Here is a 19,859-nt window from a genome sequence, read left to right as displayed (position 1 = left end):
CGTCATGACGCACGCGGGGACGTACGAAGCCGACGCCAGTAAGGGCAAAGACCACGCGACGGGGAGGGCGCGCTCGGAGCAGCTGGACGGGACCATGTGGGGGGCCGGAATGGGGGGGGAAGGATCGCGAAAGGGGCAGAGGGGAACAGGGAGAGGACGAGGCTGGCTACGCTGTTGGGCGGAGGGCGGAGGGCGAGCTAGAGTCTGACGTTTAAGAGCGCCTCGAGACGACCCCCGACTCGGGACGATGAGGCCGCAGAGGTCCGCCCAGTGGTCTGGTCCGGCCTGGCCTACCGGACGTGCCCGAGCTCCGGCGGCCGCAGCTCAGCTCGGCTCCCGGCGCCGCCTCCTCCTGGCCGGCCGGGCGCTGCGGCGCTCCCGTGGGTGGGGGAAGGCAGGACTGACGCAGCGTGAGTGTCGCGGCTGCAGACGCGGGCTCCCGGCGCGGGAGACTGGGGCCAGGGGCTGCCGCCCGGGGGCAGCGAGGGGACGGGCCGGGGGTGGAGGGGGGCGACGTTGCTAGGAGACGCGCTTGTGTGACCCCAGCCGCGCGAGGGCCGCTTGGTGTCAGCGCCGCGGGCCTCGGGAACCTGCCCGGGGACGCGGCCCGAGACCTGGTTTGGGGTCGCGGAGATGCCGGTTTGCAGCCCATCCCAGGCTGTTCCGAGTCCGTGGATCCCCGGATGTCTATGGGAGATGAGTAGGGGCAGCCCGGGGCGAGCGCGTCTAGCCGGGGAAGGGTGACCCAAACGAGGCCCCGTACGGGACACGGAGACTTTCTAGAGCACTGAGACCCTTAAATCCCTCCTCAATTCCCTCGGTCCGCAAAAGGAGGCTTTGCTCCGCGACTTTTTATTCGAGTCCATTTGGAAGTTTAAAAGTCAATTAATAAGGAAGATATCAGCAAGTGAGAAATGCCCCCCCCCCAAGGCCAGTAACACCAGGCGAAGGGGTAGAAGGTGTAGGGGGGGGGGGCCGCGCCACTCCGAGTCGGGTAAGGCCGCACAGCGGAGGCCAGGTTTTGCGGAGGTCCGAGAAGAGGGCGAAGCTGGAGGACGAACTTTCTGGGGGGAGAAAAGAGCCGGTGAGAAGGCCGGGTGGCTGGAACAGGGGCCCGAGAGGTCTGCGACGGACAAGCGGCAGGGCCTGGAGCCCAGGGTGCGGGTTCGGTCATCGTGTTCCCAGAGGGCTTTAAGAAGAGGAGTGACAGGGTCGGATTTCATGTTTTAAAACATCGCTCGTGGCTGCTGGATGGAGAAAGGTGCAGGTCGTCAGACCTCTTCGGAGGTGTGTGCAGCAGCCCGAGAGAGGTGGAGGCAGTAGCTGCAGGCGCCGCGGAGGCGGAGAAAATTGCGCGCACTGTGTGTTTTGGAAGTGGAGCTTGCAGGACTCGCCACTGCATTAGACGCGGAGTGTATGGGGGAGAGAGGAACCCAGGCTGACTCCTCAGGGAAAACAGTTGGGAGGGAAATACGTAAGTTCTCTTGAGAGCACAGGAGGTCTGATCGGTTTGTTAACTATCCAGGCGGAGACATGGAGCATTAGATAATGCACGTCGGGAAAAGTTGGAGAGATAGATAATGTAGGGGTTTATTTCTAGATCACCTAAGCCCTTAAATTCCTGGTGGCTCTACATTTAGAGATTACCCAGAGGGGAAGCCAGTAAGGAAACTCTTGACAGATAAAAGGAGCCCCCCCACACACACACACGCAATATATTGAATAATGGGACCCGCAGTCATAATCAGCGAGACTCATCCTCCACTCACTAGCCAGCTTCTACTCGTCCTGGCCATCGGTGCTTTTGGACTGCGAGCCACGTGATTCATGTCCATTATAGCAAAGCCGACTTTGCTTGTTAGTCATTTGTCTCCCCCACAGAGTATTTCTTTGTGTCCTGCTGGCTCCTACTACAGAGTCTTGCACGTAGGGCCTAACACGTGACTGTAGCTAGGTACAAACACTGTTCACAAGATACCGGCCATGAACTTCAGCAGCTTCTAACAAAGGGGTTCTGGTCCCTGCCGCCGCTGCCACCGCCACCACAATCCAAATATGGTTAGTCTCACAGCATGGAGAAGGCTCAGAAGACCCGGGCCTCAGCCTTGGATCTGGTCCTGACCGGCAGAGTGGCCTCGGACGAGCCCTTGTCTTTGAGCTGAAGTGGTTGGCCTAGGTAGGGACTGCAAACTGGCAAGGCAGACATTGCCTACAAACATATTGTTCAGCCCACAGAGTGATTTAAATTCTTTTTTTTTAATTTTACTTGCCAACATTTAAAAATTGGACATCAAAATCCAGATTTTCAGCTTCCTTTGAAAAACGAGACAATCTGGCAATACCAGCCTGAGGTTCCCACACAGCAACAGTCAGCCGGGACCGATGAGCTGCCGCCCCCTCCGCGTGTGGCCCCTCCCTCCGTCACCTGCCGACCCCTGTGGCCACCCGATTTGCAGTTCATGATCCAGGGTGGTGCTGCCTATATGTAGCCACTAGCTACACGTAGCTACTTAAATCTAAGTAGAATTTAAAATGCAGTTGCTTGGATTCACCAGCCATATTTCAAGTGCCACCTTGGTGGACGGCACAGATATGGAATATTTCCATCATCGAAGATAGACCTCGAAGGGTTCTGAGTGCTAATCATTCCACGCACATCAAAATGGGCAGTTAGGAGCTCGGCACCTCTGCAGATGAGCAGAGTGGCTCCTTTGATAGCTATTTGATAGTCGGAGGCTACCTACGGGCAGGGACCCCGGCACACAGCAAGGTCATTTATCAGGTGGTCGGACCAAGGGTCAGGTGCCGGAAAGCTCCAGCCCATATATAATGTTGCGACTGAAGTCCTTTAGTCAGTTTCCTAATTAATTTCTATAGGAGATTGTCACAAAGGAGGGATTTAAATGTTAATGGTCAGCGTCCTGGGACTTCCCTAGTTCCTGGGCGGGGTGGAAATCCTGGGTGGTTATGGATGAGTGACCAGGGCCAATCTTCAGCTTTGACCTAGTTTTCATCTGTTTCCGGCAGGCGCACGCCCACACACGCCCAGCACCACCTCCTGCTTGTGGTGACGTCACCGCCTCCGGCTGACCCCTCACCTGGTCTCTGTCCGCAGGTGGGGAAACACATCTCTCCACTGCTTTTGACTTGAGGGACCGAAACTCGATTTCCATTGAGAATTTCTGTCCCGGAGGGGAAAAGCAGCTGTGTGTCTTTTGGTTACAATAGCATGACTGGAGTTCCCCTGACACGTACAATCTTGCGCTCCTGGGCGGCGTATTTAGAATGAGTAGAGCTTAACCTCATGAGATCTTTTAGGGAATAATTAGAAGTCTTTCAGATGTCAATATTTTTGGTTTATCCCTGCGTTCTGAAGAATGCCCATATTACATGGCCAACCAAGTTCCTTTCTCTTTAGGTAAAATAAAAATACAGTCCGCCCTCCCCTCCGGCCCCCTCTCTCTGGCACCGTACTGGCACTTTCTGCGTGAAAAGACGCCGTTTCAGAGAATAGCCGTGGTCTGATCGAGCGCTCGGCACAGCACATCCTGAGGTTTGTGAAGCAATGTGTGGCATTACACTTCCCTTTTTGGATTCTAGTAACCAAAAACCGAATCCAGGACAGGAAACCAGTCGTGCTGTGTGTGTGCATGTGTGTGTGCGTGTGCACACGCGCGCGCACGTTGGTAGAGGGCAGGGAGGACAGAGGACGGGCGTGTGGGGCACAGTTTAGCTTGGAGGTTCCTGGCTTGAGTTCAGGATGACACCGTATAGGACATGAGTGTACACCAGAAAGTCGGGAGCATGACGGACCTGGGGGTACAGGAAGAACACAGGGAAGGGAAGCCCGGGCCATTGGCACCTGCACCGCGTTTCCAGTAAGGAGCACGCTCTGTGGTCGGAAGATAAGCCGGGCGCCCAGCGGGGCTGTTGACTCACTGGAGAACAATAGCCCCTCGCTGTGCAGGGATGTTAAGGATCCGAGGGAAAGGAAAGGCTCTGGAAAATCCGTCACCGCCACGGAGCAATCAGCCAGCTGGCTGCGCACACTTCTTTCCCCTCTGCACAGAGCCAAACGCAGATAAAAGCGGCCCCTTCGTTTCCTCCGTCCGCTCCCCGCGCGAAGCGCCTGACGCGGATTGTCTCGTGGGTGCCCCTCGCGGCTCTGCAAAGATGTTTCTGTTGGTACCCCGTCTCACGCTCTAAGAAGCCCGGCCTGCGGTCACGAGGTCAGGATTCGGGCCCAGGGGCCACCGCCCCCGGAGCCCATTCGCGCATGGTTCGTGTCCCTCCTCCTCCCGCCCGGTGTCGGACCGAGGCAGCCGCTGGCCACCCGGCGTCCAGGGTCAGAAAACCTGTCCCCTTCAGCTTTACAAAAGGTGTTCCGTGCCCTAGCAATTTCCACATGGCGAAACTTTACATCATAATTGGCAGGGTTGGTTTTGACCCCTGGTCATTTGGGTACAATGAACCTTATTCCCCTAAAGGGTTGTTTTTCAAGAAGAAAAGTGTCAGAACCCCATTTTCCTATATGTTTGGTTCTAGGCGTCATGGAAACCAAATCATTTCAGTCCAGTGGACAAACCTTAACTGGCCTCGAGGAACTGGAGAGTGAGGGTTACTTTTTTTTTAATTTAATTTTCAGGCGAGGCAACCCTTGGTCGACCTCACAGATTGCAAGACCTTGTCAGCTCACGATCCCTTAGTTTTTTATTTGTTACGCCTGCAGCACCTGCTCTTCCCAGGTGGTCTCCCATCCGAATCCTCACCAGGCCCGACCCTGCTGAGCTTCCGAGGTCTGCAGGGACCGGGCGTGGGCAGGGCGGCGTGGCCGCAGACAGCTGTGCCAGGGACAGAGCTCTGAGGCCTCCTCCCCACTCCAGCGCCACTCCCAGAAACCTCGCGGAGGCTTAATTAGTATTTGTAAATGCTCGAGGGTCTTCAGCCGGGACACCTGGCCCAGGTAGCATTGCGTGCGTCAGGATGGGAGTGGACATGAGCGGTGACTGTTCTGGGCGTCAGTCGACTCTTCTGACGAGTGTATTTCAAGCCCCAACTGCACACCAGGCCTAGGCGTGTGACGAGCGAGGCCCGGCCCCGACCCCGACCCCGACCCCCTCCCCCACGACACACACACCGCAGAGGAAGGGGCACCGAGCAGAGCTTTAGGTGCAGGCGGGTGCACGTCACGGCAGACAGGAGCGTGACCGGGGCGCGCGGAGCAGGGACGCCCACCCCGTGCCGGTGCGGAGGGCCCATGACCCACGACGGGAGCCGAAGGGTGACAGCCAGCGGCCGCGCGAGGAGGAGCCGTGGGTCGGCACCTGCGTGTGGCAACGAGGCTCCCAGCTCTGAGGAGACAGGGCTGGGGGACAGGGGCCCGGCCACCGCTGGTGCAGGAGGACCACGTGAGACCGCGGCTCTCTGCGGGGAAGTCGCGCGGCCGCCACCCTGTCCCCCGCCCTGGAAATCACGCACTTGGGAGGGAAGGTCGGTCACGCGGATGCAGCACGGGGCCGATGGCACCGAGCGGGATGCGGGGGACCAAGTCGTACAAGAGAGAGGAGGGTCCTTTGGCAGGCGTGGAAAGAATTCAACACACGCCGAAGGTGGAGTCGAACGTTCGTTAGAGGAGGGGCGACCCCCCGCAGACAGCGCGTGCCCCCCTCAGAGGCGGAGCCTGGAAAGGGGGCGAGGAAGGGCTGCGAGGGGCCCTGGGCAGGCAGGGAGCCCGGTTTCTGTGTCGTTCTCTAGTTCCCTTTGACGTGGCCGTTCGGCGAGGCGGGGGAGGGGCCGGGTGTGGAGCCGCAGGGCCTGCGGGCTGCTCCCGGCCCGCCGCAGTCCATTGGTCCCGCTGGCCTCCGCCGTGGGAATGAACGCTTTTATTTGTGTAGGGGAGACCCTGTGTCCCCTTCCACGGGCGTGGGGAATGGCTCCGGGCATCCCAGCAGAGGTCATCCCGCAGATGTCCTCCGCGGCTGGACTGCGGGCGGCACCGTGGGCACCTGGCGGCCCCTGAGGGCGGCTGGGTCAAGGTTTTGTTCTCTTGGCTGCTCCCTGCAGGAATGTCACATTCACTTTCACTGGGTGCTATGAGAGACAGGGCCACCCAGGGGCAGGTCTCGAAGGAGGGGAAAGAGCCCCCTCCTCCCGCAGGCCGGCCCTCTCTGTCCCTTGCTGGTTCTGCACCAGCCTCGTGAGCACCCAGCGTTTGGAATTCTGACATTCCTGAGAGTGAGTCACGAGTCACACGTCTGTGAACACCCTCGGGGACGGGCGTTTGCTTGCTGCTCTCAGGCTCCCACAGTTCAGCCTGGGATGGTCGCCCCGAAGGCGGGGCAAGGGCCAAACAGAGGGAGGGTGGGGCCCTTGCCGCCGCCCTCCTGGAAAACCAGCGGTGGCCGCACCCGCCTCCGGTCTGTCCAGCCACCCCTCCCCCCCCCCCCACTCTCACCGGCCGGGGAGTGTGAGCACGTGGTGCCTTTTTTAGGAGATTCATCACTGCGCGACAGGCGTCCCCATCACTGACCCCAGAATAGACACGGGGGGAAAGCTCGTGGTCAGGGAGACGCTCGTGCAGGACTTCGGCCCCTGATCCCAGCTCCCCTGTCTGCGGGGCGGCGTCGGGCGGGGCGCCTCACCCTCTGCAGACTGGCGGGATCCTTAGGGAAAGAGGCAGTCTGGAATCCGGCACATTTCACAAGACACACGTCAGACCGTGATGCGCCAGCCTGCCCGGCGCCCCCAGAGCCAGGCATGGCTTTTTCTGCGCGTCCGCTCCGGGGGGGGGGGGCAGGGACGCGGCTGCGGGCTCGTCACTGCGCCTGGCCCGCGGCGCGCGCCTCGTGGACGGCGAGTGGATGACGCCCGGGTGGGTGCTCGCGAGGGTCGCCCGGCTGTGAGACGCGTCCAAACCCGTGGAGGATTCTCGTGAGCCTTTCCCCGGGCCAGGCCCACGAGGGATGCCAAGAAGCAAGATAAATGCTCCGGAGGGAGACAGGCAGTTTTGTAGTTTCTTTTATGTATTTGGGGTTAAAGGGGGCCGTGTAGGAAGGGGACGCACAAAGCGGAGACGGCGGGGTGGGGCCACGGGACAGGCGGGGTGTCTCTCTCTCTCTCTGTCTGTCTCTGTCTCTGTCTCTGTCTCTCTCTCTCTGTCTCTCTCTCTCTGTCTCTCTCTGTCTCTCTCTCTCTCTCTCTCTCTCTCTCTCTCTCTCTCTCGGTTATGGCCTTTTGCGAAGGCGCGTGACCCTAGATGCACAGCAACCAGGGATGGTCCCTGCCTAAGGCGACGAGGAGCCTCTCACTGCAGAGTTACAGGCCCGGGGCGGGCCGCCCTCCAGGGCCCCCCGTGAGGAACTCACGATGGGCCTCCCTGTGGGTCTCCCCGTGAGGCGGCTTTCCGTGGGCCCGTTTCCGTCCTCGGTGGTGTGAGGCCCGCAGGCCGGGGGTGCTGCCCTGAGCCCCAGTGTCCCTTCTGTGAGGTCAGCGCCCTCCTGAGAGCTGGGGCCGGGTCGCCGCAGGGGGCGGAAGAGCAGAGCCGTCCAGCCCTGGCGTGTGACGGTTGTCAGAGGCGCCGGTGTGCAATGCTGAAGTAGGGCGATCACGGGGGGGGGGGGGGCATAGGAGACACCTCATAGAGACTCATGTCACGGCGCAGAAAATGGCCTTCTGCTCTCTGTGGAAAGGGGATGGCAAGGTTCAGCTCCCTCCGCCACACCCGGCCACACCCTTTAAATGGGGGGGGGGCGGGCACCGGGCCCGGCACCGGAAGTCTGGGCTCCGGCTCTGCACTGGACCTCAGTGCCGGCGCCGCCCCCGCCAGCTCCGGGAGGGGCGAGCCACCTCTCCTCCCTCACGTAACCCGTCGCACCTACGATGGGCGCTACGGCGTGTAAAGCTCCGAGCGAGGAGCCAAAGCGGAGGCGGCTGGCCGTGATGACCCCCACTCCCCACCCCCGGCGAGCAGGCCACGGCCCTGCAGGGACTCGGGGAGAAGGGTCGGCGGGGCCGTGGAGGGCGCGCCGAGGCGGGGCGACCGGCCAGCACAGGCCCCCAGGCTGGCACGGCTGCGCCCCACTTCTGCTGTCCAGACTCCACGTCACGCTGTTTACCGGTTCCAGCTACGCGTTAAACCGGCTCAAAACGGCTCGCAGTACGGTTATTTAAAGGGAGCCGTGCCAGTATGCAAGGAAAGTCACTTTGAAATCCCGGGCTTGACGGGCCGTTACACATTAAAAGAATCACAGTAAGAAAGTACGTATTCACATGGTACATGAAAAGTCACCTCCCCGGCCGATCTGTGGGACTCCTGCGGAGGACCCCCACCCCCGGCTGTGAGCGGAGGCCACGCGCCCCGCGGCAAGCACTCGGGAGGCGTCTGCTCGTGATTTCGTCTGGGCCCTGTGTTTAGACAGGGGCTGCGACTTTGAGAGAAGAGGCCGTTTCCTGTCACGGCTCCAGGGACACTTCATCTCTTGTCCTTCCCCATTCCGGGAGTGGAGGGGGCCAAGGAGGCGAAAGGGAGCAGAGGTTGAAGAAATGTCGATCTGAGAATAAAATTTATAAAACTAACTGTAAAAACTTTGGAGGAATAGACGTTATGGCAGTGGAGACCGCAGCTCCGGGGTGGTCCCCTACCCCAGGGGTCCCCAGTCCCCCAGGGCGTGGGCCGGTGCCGGCCCGTGGCCTGTTGGGAGCCGGGCCGCGCAGCGGGAGGTGAGCGGCGGGTCCCAGCACCGGCGCCACTGCCTCAGCTCGGCCTCAGACCCCGGCCCACTGCCGTCAGCCGCCGGGTCTTCTGAGGTCGCCCGTGGGAAAGCCCCCGCGGACCCCGGCACCAGGAAGGGGGTGAGGGCCGCGTCTGCGCCGGTCCCTGCGAGGCCGTGACGGGGGCAGGCGTGGGCTCCTGGCCCTCGAGCCCTCGGGAAGGAAGACCGAGGGGAAAGGCGCTTTTCCCAAGCGAATGTAACCCGACAGGAAAAGCGCGCGCGCGCTCGGTTCTCAGATGCGTGGCTGACTCCGCTCCCAGGATCAGGCTCTCTGTGGCATCGTTTCCATGTGTTCAGCAAACGTGTGGAACGTTGTTACACACCTCGCTAGGTGCTGAGAACTCGGCAGTAAATAAGATGCATGTGGTGACTGTCCCCACGAGGATCAGAGTCACCGTAACTTCAGGGATGAGTGCTACAGAGCAGAACTGCGAGGGGCTTTGAGAAGGTTCTGCACAGAGACGCCTCTGATGCGTGGGGCCAGGGGAGGGGCCGCCTCTCCCCTGGGAACCGAGGGATGACCAGGGGTCGATCAGGTACCATGTGGGAGAGAGTCGGTGGGAGCCTTCCAGAAAGGGGGGACAGGTGGGTATGAACCCCCAAGGATTCCCTCAAAGGACTGGAGAAGTCCGGACGAAAGCAGCATTTGCTCCCCGCCGGCTTGCGCAGAGCGGGAAGGGGGCGATGGGTTCCCTGCGCAGTGGCCCCCAGCACGCCACGGGAGCCAGGGCGTTGCACCCTCTCCCCGGTCGCTGGCTGCGAGGTTACCTGGGTCACCTGGCGCCTGGAGCAGAGCAGAGCGGAGCGGGAGACATCACTTATCCGCCTTTCAGGATTAGGTTTCCAGATGCTTAAACATTAATTAAAGTGTTTTGAAAATAGGCCTGTTAAGTACCCATTGTCAGTTCTGCTTGTTGCCTTGAGCGCCCTAATTACCCGTCCCGGATTATGGGATCAGATCGTTACAGCTGGAAGCCGAGGTTCTTGGCCCGGGGACGGAAACCAATTAAAGCCAGACCAGGGGAGGTTGGAAGGTGCCCGCCCTCCCCCGCCTCCCCCGGGCCGTGGGGTCCCGGCCCTTAGGGACAGGGCCGGGAAGCAGCCCCAAGTGGACGTCAGCAGCAGGCTTCCTGCCCCTTGCAGCAGCCGGCGCACGTCTCCTCGTTACGAAACCGCAGGATCGTAGCGAGCGTCAGGAACTCGGAGGTCCATGTCCTTACCAGGAAAGATGTCGTCTCCTCCGGGTGTCCACTGACGGCCAGAGCTGCGCGCTCGCTCGGTGCGAATTCCTCGAAGCGTTTTCTCTGACGCACCGTGCACGTCAGAGTCGGCGGCGTGACTTCCGAACTGGGCGAAATCATGCTTTTGTGCGCTTTCGCCAAACGGTTCGGCCTGGGTTTCCTCATTGCTCGGGAAAGGTCAGCAGGGTCGGGTGAGTAGGTGGCCAGTCGCCTTGGAAAGAGGAATTCCCTGCAAGGTGAGCTCCGTGCAGGAACTTGGAATTTCCAGGTAGGCGCGCCTCCTTCCAGCTGCCCCCGTATTCTGTAGCTGCCCAAGTTCTTCTCGTACGTCTAGGCCCGCCCCACGGTGCGCGGCGCCCCCCCTGCATGGGCAGAACTGGGCCCCGACCCCGGGTGGCCAGCAGCCTGCTCCCTGCCTGAGGACAGCCGGGGCGCGTGGCGGGCGTCCCAGTGCCCGGCCCTGCCGCTCGCTCCCCGCCGGCCGCCGTGACAGGCTGCGCGCCCGCCTCTCCGGCGGTGGGGCTTTTGTTTCCCTCCTCCCTGAATTACTTCTAGACGCAGCAATAAATAGGAAAGAAACAGGCCGATGTTTTTGTGCAGGTGACAGCTAAAGGGAACGCCCGCAGGTACCCCGGCACGCACATGGGGTACCTCCGCGCCGTGGTCAGCCGCAAGGGGGACGTGGGACAGCGAGCGTGGGTCCGGCTGGCACAGGCCGCGGGGAGACGTACGGCCTCCTGCACGTGAAGGTCTTAAACGTGCCAGGCAGCGCTGCCTCCGCTAACGTGAGGGCCTGAGAGGCCGACCCAGGGTCGTGCTTCCCCCGGGGCGAGGAGGCGCCCTGGCGCGGAGGTCCCGGGCGTCCAAACTTTGTCCTTTACGGTCCGCTGTGAACACATGGCTGGCAATATCGTTCTTCTTCACGTATCCAAAATAGTTCATGATAAAAAACGACAATAACAAGAACTTAATTTTTAAAAATACAGTTAGCTTCAGGGAACGCACTGGGGTCGGGTCTCAGCCAAGTCCTCTGAACTCGAAGCCGGCGTTGCAGACCCAAAACCCAGCGGGCCCACGAGGTCTCCCGTCGTCGCAGAGACCTGCGGTTGCCGCCGCCTGTGCGGCGCCACGTGGACGGCGTTCTCGGCGAGGCTACGCCGGGCTGCGGGGCTGTGACCCCACGGCGTCCGGGCGGGCTGGAGCCCGCTGCACACGGGTCCGCTCTGCATGACACCCCCGTTTCCAAAAATAATAATCAGCGTCTTTTGAGAATTTATATTTTAAAAACCTGGACCGCCATCGGGGGCCTGTCCTCCCCAGTTGGCCCCTGTCCCCACCCCGCCGGGTCTCATTTTGTTACCTGCCGAGCCCTGGAGGAACTTGAGTTTGTAACCCCCGCCTTAAATTCCCGTTCTCACTTACCTAGAAAACTCGGTGATTCACAACGCGCCTTCTCAAGTTAGCGATGTGATTTTGCCAGGAGACGCACTGAAAAGCGTCATTCCTGAGAAATCCTGGTACGGGATCTACCGGGTTAGAGGCTCATAACTGGGTATTTCGGCTTTGACATGTTTATAAACTTGGCTGTCACGGCAAACAGCACCGTGGAGCGGCTCGGCCACCAGATGACCCAAGAGCCGAGCCGAGGGCGCATGGGCATTCCCACGGGGCCGTTCTGGCGAGGCTGCCGAGCAGATTTGTCGAGAAAGGGCGATCATTTCTAGGCTAATTAAAGAGCTTGATTTAAAAAACAAAAACCGAGCGCCCGCCTTGTCGAGCTGAGTTTTCACGCCTGTCTTCCCCCCTCTGTGTCAGGGGGTCCGGAGATGGCGGAAGCCACGCGACGGGAAGTGCTCGGCCTCTACCGCCGGGTCTTCAGGCTCGCGAGGCGGTGGCAGGCGGCATCCGGGCGCGGCGAAGACACCGCGGAAGAGCAGCAGTACATCCTGCACGAGGCCAGGACGCTGTTCCGGAAAAACAGAGACGTGAGTGGGCCTCGCGGGTTCGGTGCCGTCCCTGTCTCCCCGTGGAGCGTCCTGAGCACCTCTCCGCCGCCTCGGTCCTCGCCGACCCGCCTCTGTCTCCTCCTTGGCCCTGTCTTCCTGTGCGCCCTGGCCCAGGGAGCAGGCAGCCCTGAGGACCCGGCCCGGGCGTGCGGCCCGGGGAGCTCACCCCTCCCGGCGCAGGCTGCGCCTGCTGGTCTTCGCGCCTGGCCGCCCCGCCCCCCGCAGTGCCGTCATTCTCCGGGCAGGCGTCTGCGGGCCACCGCGGGCCACACACCTCCGGGCCCGGGCCCCCCGAGCACTTCAGAGTGCAAGGGCGGCAGCCCGCACCCCGGCCACAGCCACTTCCCCTCCTCGGCGCCCTGAGCCTCCCTGCCCTGCGGGGCCAGCCTGCTTGGGAGGCGGCTCAGCCGACGGCTCGGCCTCTGGTGAAGCTGCCCGTGCCGTGCCAGGGCTGTGTCCCCAGCCCGAGCCCCCCGCGCCGTCCTGAGGAGGCAAGCCACATGCTGCAAGTGCCGTTTCTGCACCATCCTTCAGAAAACAGTCTGTTCTGTATATGTTTAGAACGGAGTTACTAGTACATTTAATGCCTCACTAGTATACACAGAAGTCAGTGTCAGCTCACATGTGGGATCAGAGCGAGAGGTCAATGCCCCTCCGGAGTCTCACGCAGGGTGTCTCGACGCGCTCGCTGGGACGGCGGGGTTCCCTTCAGGTTCGCTCGGCCCCAGGGGCCCGCACGTTCAGGGTCGGTGGGACTGTGACTTACAGCTTGCTCGTGGGAATGTAAATTGGTGCAGCTTCTTAAAGGGCGATCTGAATCTAGCGGGAACATCTGTGAGAATTAAAAACGCAGGAACAGATACCCTTTGACCCCACAGTTCTCCGTCTGGGATTTTTATCTTTTAGATATAGTTGCACATGAGCCAAAAAAAATGTAGAGGGCCCCATGGCACAGTTGTTTGTAATGGCAAAAGACCGGGGACGACCTGAGTGTCCGTCAGCAGAAGGTCGGGCGAGTGACCGCACGGTCCTGTGTTGGAATTTGGAGCTGTCGGAAAGAACGGGCCAGCTTCACATGGGTAAACGCGGGAGGAGCTTCAAGCCGCCAATGGGAACAACGAGGTTCAGAGCAAAGCAAACTATCACTTGTGTAAGGGAAAAAAGCCCTGCGTACACGCGCGAGCGCTTGTGTATGCCTCGATTTCCCCGGGAGGTGAACGCAAAGTGCCGGTGACTGGTGTCCTGGGGGGGGGGGGGCGCGGGGGGAGAGCTAGGACGACCGGCCAGGAGGGAGCCGCCTGGATAGCACAGCCTTCCGTGGCGTTCGGATTCTTTTTCACCACGTGTTCCTATTACGCGCTTCAATCCTTCTCAGGAGTTTAACCCACAGTAAATTCCATGTCAAGTCGCGTTCGATTTCTCAGACCTCCGTCCGCGACGCGCCCGCGTGTGCGGGGACCCGCTCACCGCCCGTCTCCCCCCCACAGCTCACGGACGCGCGCCGGATCCGGCAGTGTGTGGACGAGTGCACAGCCAGGATCGAGCTCGGACTGCACTACCGGATCCCGTACCCGAGGCCCGTAAGTGCGCCCCGTGCCAGCGCGGCCGGTCCCGGGCGCGCCCCGACAGGGGTCCGTGGCCGCGGGCCCCCCCCTCCCCCGAGCGGGACACCGGCTGGCGCTGACATCGCCTTTCGCTGTTTCATGCAAACATCTGTGTTTTCCCGATTGCGTCCCACGCGTCTGTTGTTAATAAAAGAACAAAGTTCAGACGTGCGGGGAACGCATCCTGACAGTGCTCAGACGTCCCGCCCCGCGGAGGGGCGGCGGTCGCGGCCGGCTCCGAGCCGGCGGAAGTGCCAGGGCCCCACTCCCGACCGACGAGACCAGCAGTCTGGCGCCGCGCTGGCCCAGCCCAGTAGGGGCGGCCTCCCCGCGGCCGCCTCGCGCTCACGTACGCGCTCGCTGTGCGTCAGGCGCCCGGGCCCCGGCGCACTGTCCGCCGCCTGTTCCTCCTGCCTCCTGGGCATCGCGGCCCCCGCCTCTTCCCGGGGTCGCACCGTGTCCCCGCGAGGACGTGCCACAGCTCGGCCCCCGTCCCCCGCGCACAGAGCGTCTCCGCGTCCACGCGGGCCTCTCCGCGCCTGCCGCGCGTTCTCACGTCACCGTGAGCCGTGGCCATTGTCCCCTCCACGCAGGCGAAGAGGAGCAGACGTGGGGTCGGACCTTAATGTAGAATCTCGAGCACGTTCTAAGTTCCGGGCCTCCACCCTGTCATCTGTAAATGTGGACGGAGTTCCCTCCGAGGCGATCGTGAGGGCTAACGCGTGTGAGGATTGCAAGGATTAACGGGTCTGCGGGTTGGGCGCTCAGCAGAGAGCTCGGTATTTACTAAATCCCCGGCGAATATGAGCTGCCGTAATGATTATCATTCTCAACATCATCATTTCTCTTCTCACCCAGATTCATCTGCCTCCGATGGGCCTCACCCCACTACGAGGCCGGGGCCTTCGCAGCCAGGAGAAGCTGAGGAAGCTCTCCAAGCCAGTGTACCTCCAGTCTCACGACGAGGTTTCCTAACCCAGAAGGAGGTTCACTTCTCTGCATGACGAGCCGCCTAGGTCTGCACTATAAACCCTTCTGCCTGTCGAGGGGCCAAAATTCAAGTATCTTCTTAAAAACCTCCAAAACATTGGCTCTCACCGCGTGGTGTGTGCTGTTTGTCAGGGCCTGGCCACCCAAGCGGGCGACACCAGCCCTAGAGGCCGTGGACCTCCTGCCCTTCCCCAGGCATCGTTTGGAAGCGAGACCAAGGCCCGCAGGGGGCTTTTCCCGGGAAGACCTCGCTGGGCACGTCGGCCGCCGCCGCCCAGGTCCCGGAGGTCCTTGTGGCTGCTGTCGGACGGCGTGCCGCCCTCGCCGTGGCGCGGGCCGCCTCACCGAGGAACGGACTCGCTTAACGGCGGCCTTTCAGTGTGTCCTGCGGCCCTTCCAATTCCCAGATAAACTCTCCTTAAAAAGCGCATCATTTGATTTATCGTGGTTTGTCACGGAAATTTTCCGTGAGTCCCATCCCCGCCCCCCGACATTAACACACACACACAAGTGCGTCGCAGCTAAATGCATGTTTGCTTTGTCTTACAGCGTGTGATTACTCGGGATGCACTTAGCCTCTGAGAGGCTCCCTCGAAACTCCTGCTGCATTGATTATGAGTTTTTTACCTTGACGTAATTAGAATGTGCAAGGGCCGAGCTGGCTCTCGAAGGATGTCTAAGCAGAAATGGGGCAAGGGGAGAGATGGGAAGACCAGGGTGCACACCGCGCAGGTGTGGGGTCCGGTGAGACCCCCCCCCCCCCGTGGGGAGTCGGCAGAGGTCGGTAGCATGCCCCTCACTCTCAGAGAGCATGGGCGTCACCGGCACACACACATCGCTCTCGATTTTCGTCTCGGCCTCCTTCTCCAAAACGGCCCCGTGACCCGCAGCTGCAGCGGCTGGCGGCTGACGACTTCCCGTCCGTACCTAAATCGAGGACTCCCCGGTCACACCAAGCTCAGATTCGAAGCGAGCGCCAGGCTTGCGCCTCGAGACCTGCCCCTGTCAGCAGGGGTGCGTTTCTCCTCGCTCGGGGAAAACACGCGCCGGCTTCGGCGATGACAGCGTGTGACCTTCTGACCGCGCACGCGGCAGAGCTGTGGACGGCGCGGCAGGCCGTCCGTGGGGGAACGGAACGCGCACGTTTAACGCGGCTGCCCCGGCAGGCCCTCGCCGACGGAGGCGGCGGCGTGCACTGCTGCTCCGCCCGGTCTCCCGGGGGCAGCGCGGCCCCTGCCCGTGCCAGACCTCCCCGCCCGGACGTGGTTCTGGCGTGACGGCCTCTCGCTGGGTGCAGGGCCCCGCGGACTCAGCGACCGCTTCGTCCGGCGGTCAGCCCACGGACCCGCTGTTCTTGCTGCGGGGTTACAACCGGCTGCACTGGACCAGGTGGGACGTGCTCCCCTGTGTCCGCTGTGCTCCCTGCCGAGGTGACCCGAGGCGACTCCGACGGCAACCTCTGTGTCACTCGGTGGTGCGTAGGAACCAAGCGCCTTTCTAACGACCCACCAGGCTCGTTAGCCTCTGAGCATCTTCCGTGTGCCGGGAGTGTTGCCGAAATGTGAATTTTACATGCCTGCCCCCCTTTGTAAGGAGGCGTGTTCTGTTACACAGCAACATAACTGTTCATTTACTTCCACGTAACCTGTTCGTTTGTAGTAGCTTTTTTTTTCTTTTCATTTTCTCTCCGAGACTATAACATCTCCATCTTTGGTCTTTTAAAGGCAGAACCTGTCTTCCCTGAATCCTCTCTTTCAATGAAACTTTCTTCCAACACTGACAAGGACTGAAAACCGGTTAGATTTTTAAAGAGCAAGGACGGGCCTGGTGACAAGATTCGTCTGATGTCATCTGCAGAGCTATTTATACGGAGGGGCCGCTGGCTTCCCACCGAGCTGCTCCCGGGTCACCTCTGCCCCGGACTCCAGCCTTGAGCTCGCCAGGACCTCTGGAGGACACACTGCTCTTTCCTGACGTGGTCATTCATTGGTGTTAATTAATATACCACATTGCTCCCAACATTAAATGACCTCAAACTCATGGCAAATCTTTTCAAAGTGGAGGAAATTTTTTTAAATTACAAGAATTTAATCCATTGTACAGAAACGTTCTGTCCCTTGACCCCTGAGGAATGAAAACGGCCACTCCCTGCCGCCCTCAGCTTTTCCCCGCTGGAGCGGGAGTTGTATAACTCTGACGAAAACTCAGTTGTTCTCGTGACACCCCCCCTCAGTCCCTCGCCACTTGCGGCGTGACGTACCCGACCCGTCCGGGATGGGCCCCTGACCACCTGCCCACCTCACATGACTCACGATCTTGTTTGGAACGATAAGGCAGTTCCAGGAATCCATCCTTCCTGGTTTTCTTTCCTCTGTGGAAAAATTGTGTTTCTGGGAAGAAAAAAAAAAAAATAGCTATTAACCTGCCTGCTTTGGGCCGAAGGAGACTGGCTCCTCCTGTCTGTCTGTCTGTCTCTTCACGTCTGGCAAGATCCGGGGACCCCCTTAGCACTTCATCTCGGAGATGTGTCGCCTCATAATTCAGAGTCCTCAGTCAGAATTCGCTTGGGTGCCTGTGAAAAATAAGAGTTCGGTATGTGTTTGACTCTCAGACGCTGTCTGCATTCAGACGACACCGAAGACTCCCGAGTCGGGCCAGACGCATTGAGACGCCCGGACGGCCTTACGTCTTGGCTCGACTCTGAACTGACCGATGGAATGTCCTGAAAGGAGCCACTTTAACCAAAGAGCTGCCCGAGCGAGTTAGCGGAGAAGTACCACAGCGGGAATTTGATTTTTATCTCCCTTGGGACTCTCTTCCAGCTGGCCCAGGGAGGAGGCAGTGATTCTCCAGAAGTTTCTTGGACGTGGTTGAAGCTGATCTCTTCCGAAGCTCCACATCCTCGCAACACTGCCAAGTCCACGGCAGGGAGGCGGCACGTGGCCGAGAAAATCGCGCCGGGTGCTAGAGCCAGGCCGACCTCGGCGCCCACCCTGGCTCGGGCGGGTGACTGTCTCCCCGAGCCGCCAGAGGGCGGGACATCGTGCCCAACACAGGAACGAGGAAGATGCCCGGTGGGCTGGGCGCAGGCCGTGGCGCACAGTAGGCACGCGGCAGTTATGGGTCCGCGCGCGTCTCTTTCCCCGCAGAGAAGCGCCTGGTCCCAGCGCTGCCGCCGGCCAGCTCCGCCTCTCAGGGCCGGTCATGTCCAAACTGCCGTGCGCGCCTCTCCCAAACGGAGCCGGCGATCGTGCCTGCCGCACACAGCGGCTGCGAGACGTGCACCGAAAACATGCGAAGGGCCTCGAGACCACGCAGGTGGCCCAAGCGCCTCTCGGCCCCAGGGAAGCCCTGGCGTGGGCCCGCGCGAAGACAGAGCAGCATGAGGAAGGAAACGGTGACAGCCGCGGGGGAGCCGGGCCACGCGGCCGCCCGCACGCCGCCGGGTGCCACCGCCGCCGTTGCCTCGGGCCACATCGCCCGCCTTCTGCGCATCGTGGTCTCCGCGCTGTGAGACAGGACCACGACAGTGCCCCGCCTTACCCCGCCTTGCGGCCTGCCCTGAAACACCCGGCTCACAGCAAGCGCGCTCTCGACATGACTGTCATCGGCATCCCCATCGGCATGGCGCGGGACTCGAGAAAGGAAAGCTAGACCGCGGCTGACGGCGAGATGCCTTTTATTCTCCGTGCGGAGGCCGACGGCCTCAGTTGTCCAGCTGGCACAGAGAGGCCACCCCTCGGTTTATCCAGTGCTTCTGGGGCCGGTCTGTCGGCAGCTCGATGGAGAGGACGTAGTTGGTGGAGTGGCCCGTGGTGGACAGGGTGCCCCTGCGGGCGCTGGTCTTGTAGACCGGGCACACGTAAACGTCTCGGTGCTGGAACAGCGCGCTCTCCCCAGGTTTCAGCCAAATGATGGGCAGCGGGTCATAGAGGATTTTGGGGAGAGACTCCCCAATCTGCATCGCTTTCCTGTCCCAACGGGCGCCTTCCAAAAAGAGGCCCTTTACGTAGGCGCCGTCTTCCGGGCTGCTCGCCATGGCCGTTTCCTGCGTGGTGACCTGGAAGAGAGGAAGCTGCGAGCCCCGCGGCCGCGGCCTGCCGCCCCCCCTCCCCGGGGCACCATCAAGAGGCTGGAGAAGTGCCGCCCGGCTGCGGTGCCCGCCATGCCCAGGATGCGCCTCCCAGGAGACGGGGGCTTCGGTGACAAAGTTCCTGCCTGCCCCGCAGGGGCCGGGTGCCACCTCTGGCCAGCACGCTGCCCCGAGACACGGAAGGGGAGAGACCGCCAGGCTAACTGTCACTAAGCGGCCTCCCCCTTGACACAGCGCGGGTTAGAGTCACGTGCATGCCGGGGAAACCGTTCTCGGGGGCGGGGGGGGAATAAAGCCTTGGTTTGCCGTTCTGGGCCGTTTCTGTGGTCAACGCCACGTCGTCGTCAGCTGGTGACGACGTGCTCCGCTGGGCTCGGGGGAGTCGGCGGGAGCCAGCGCCGGCCCACCACCGTTCCGAGTCGGGGTGGTAACCTCGACTCCTCTGAGTGCGGAAGGTGGTCTCGGGGTGCGGGGGACGACGGTGAGCCAGAGAGCACAAGCTCCCCTTGAAATCGTTCGAATGCTCGTCTTTCTGTTTTTGTGAACATTTCTACTTCTAAGTACTTATTTCTAGAAGAGCAACAGGGGATTGATTTCTGTGTCGTTAACCAGTACCCAGTCACCTCACCCATTCTATTAATTCCGAAAGATACGTTTTCAGGGTCTCTTAGAATTTCTAGGTAATCATTCCAGCATCAGAAAAAGAGAGTTTGATCTTTTCTCCAGTGTTTGCCCCAGTCATTCTGTTTTCTTATGGCATTAATTGTGGCTCAACATTGTCCTCACAGGCCCATCAAGTTAAGCTTATTCACGAACTGAGGCCTGGGGCCACCAGTCCGTGACCTCTGAACCGGGAGCTCTCAGAGGGTCTTCCCACAGTGCTCTGTGTAACAGCCCACCTGTAGTATGGTCAGGGCGATGCTTGGCCATGGGCGTGTCCTTTAACCTACGCCAAGCACGCGACTCACCCACGCCCAACACCGCCGACCCCGGTGAAGAGCCCGCCACGCTAATCACGCGGCTTGGGGGGCGTTTGCATTTCTCCTGGCGGGACGGGGGCAGAGCCTCCCTCGGTAAAGATCCCGTCTTACAAACGCGGAGACAAAGCCGTGGGGGACCCCGATTCTGTCGGGAATACCTTCCGGAGCCCCGGT

At 61.0% G+C, this 19,859-nt stretch overlaps 2 protein-coding genes, 1 non-coding gene and 1 pseudogene across 6 annotated transcripts in view; 2 read left to right on the top strand and 2 right to left on the bottom strand.

The window, feature by feature from the left end:
- The first annotated feature begins 156 nt into the window (after positions 1-156).
- LYRM1 (LYR motif containing 1) lies at positions 157-19,015 on the top strand. 2 transcript variants are annotated; one of them, XM_016155489.2, is made up of 4 exons: positions 157-410; positions 11,828-11,997; positions 13,506-13,598; positions 14,481-19,015. In XM_016155489.2, exons 1-4 carry the CDS (start codon positions 248-250, stop codon positions 14,595-14,597), a joined length of 543 nt encoding a protein of 180 aa, XP_016010975.2. In that variant the 5' UTR covers positions 157-247; the 3' UTR covers positions 14,598-19,015. The 2 variants fall into 2 exon arrangements, with proteins under 2 accessions (XP_016010975.2, XP_036081579.1); XM_036225686.1 differs by lacking the exon at positions 157-410 and adding an exon at positions 3,114-3,553 and having other exon boundaries at positions 14,481-16,659.
- On the top strand, positions 445-6,396 carry LOC107516077. The gene is made up of 2 exons (XR_004952529.1): positions 445-3,115; positions 3,419-6,396. It is a non-coding gene; the product is annotated as an uncharacterized LOC107516077 (transcript).
- Positions 4,721-4,839, bottom strand: LOC118607014 (annotated as a pseudogene).
- DNAH3 (dynein axonemal heavy chain 3) overlaps positions 18,290-19,859 on the bottom strand; it is a 115,262-nt gene continuing 113,692 nt past the window's right edge. For 2 of the 3 annotated variants that reach the window (XM_016155487.2, XM_016155485.2), the window contains one exon: positions 18,319-18,672. In XM_016155487.2, the coding sequence (XP_016010973.2) occupies positions 18,319-18,672 (354 nt within the window). Of the gene's footprint in view, positions 18,673-19,859 lie in introns of all 3 variants that reach the window. The other variant, XM_016155488.2, reaches the window with a different exon arrangement.

This window comes from Rousettus aegyptiacus, unplaced genomic scaffold, assembly GCF_014176215.1.
Source record: "Rousettus aegyptiacus isolate mRouAeg1 unplaced genomic scaffold, mRouAeg1.p scaffold_m13_p_8, whole genome shotgun sequence".
Lineage (NCBI taxonomy): Eukaryota > Metazoa > Chordata > Mammalia > Chiroptera > Pteropodidae > Rousettus > Rousettus aegyptiacus.
Note: the sequence above shows the minus strand (reverse complement) of the source record. Positions and strands in the feature narration are given on the sequence as shown.

What these genes read in the sequence shown, in the direction of transcription:
- LYRM1 (XM_016155489.2), top strand. Translation starts at nt 248, where the DNA reads ATGAGGCCGCAGAGGTCCGCCCAGTGGTCTGGTCCGGCCTGGCCTACC. An exon ending in GAAGGCAGGACTGACGCAGC is followed by an intron (nt 411 to 11,827) that starts GTGAGTGTCGCG and finishes CCTCTGTGTCAG; the next exon opens with GGGGTCCGGAGATGGCGGAA. An exon ending in GGATCCCGTACCCGAGGCCC is followed by an intron (nt 13,599 to 14,480) that starts GTAAGTGCGCCC and finishes CTTCTCACCCAG; the next exon opens with ATTCATCTGCCTCCGATGGG.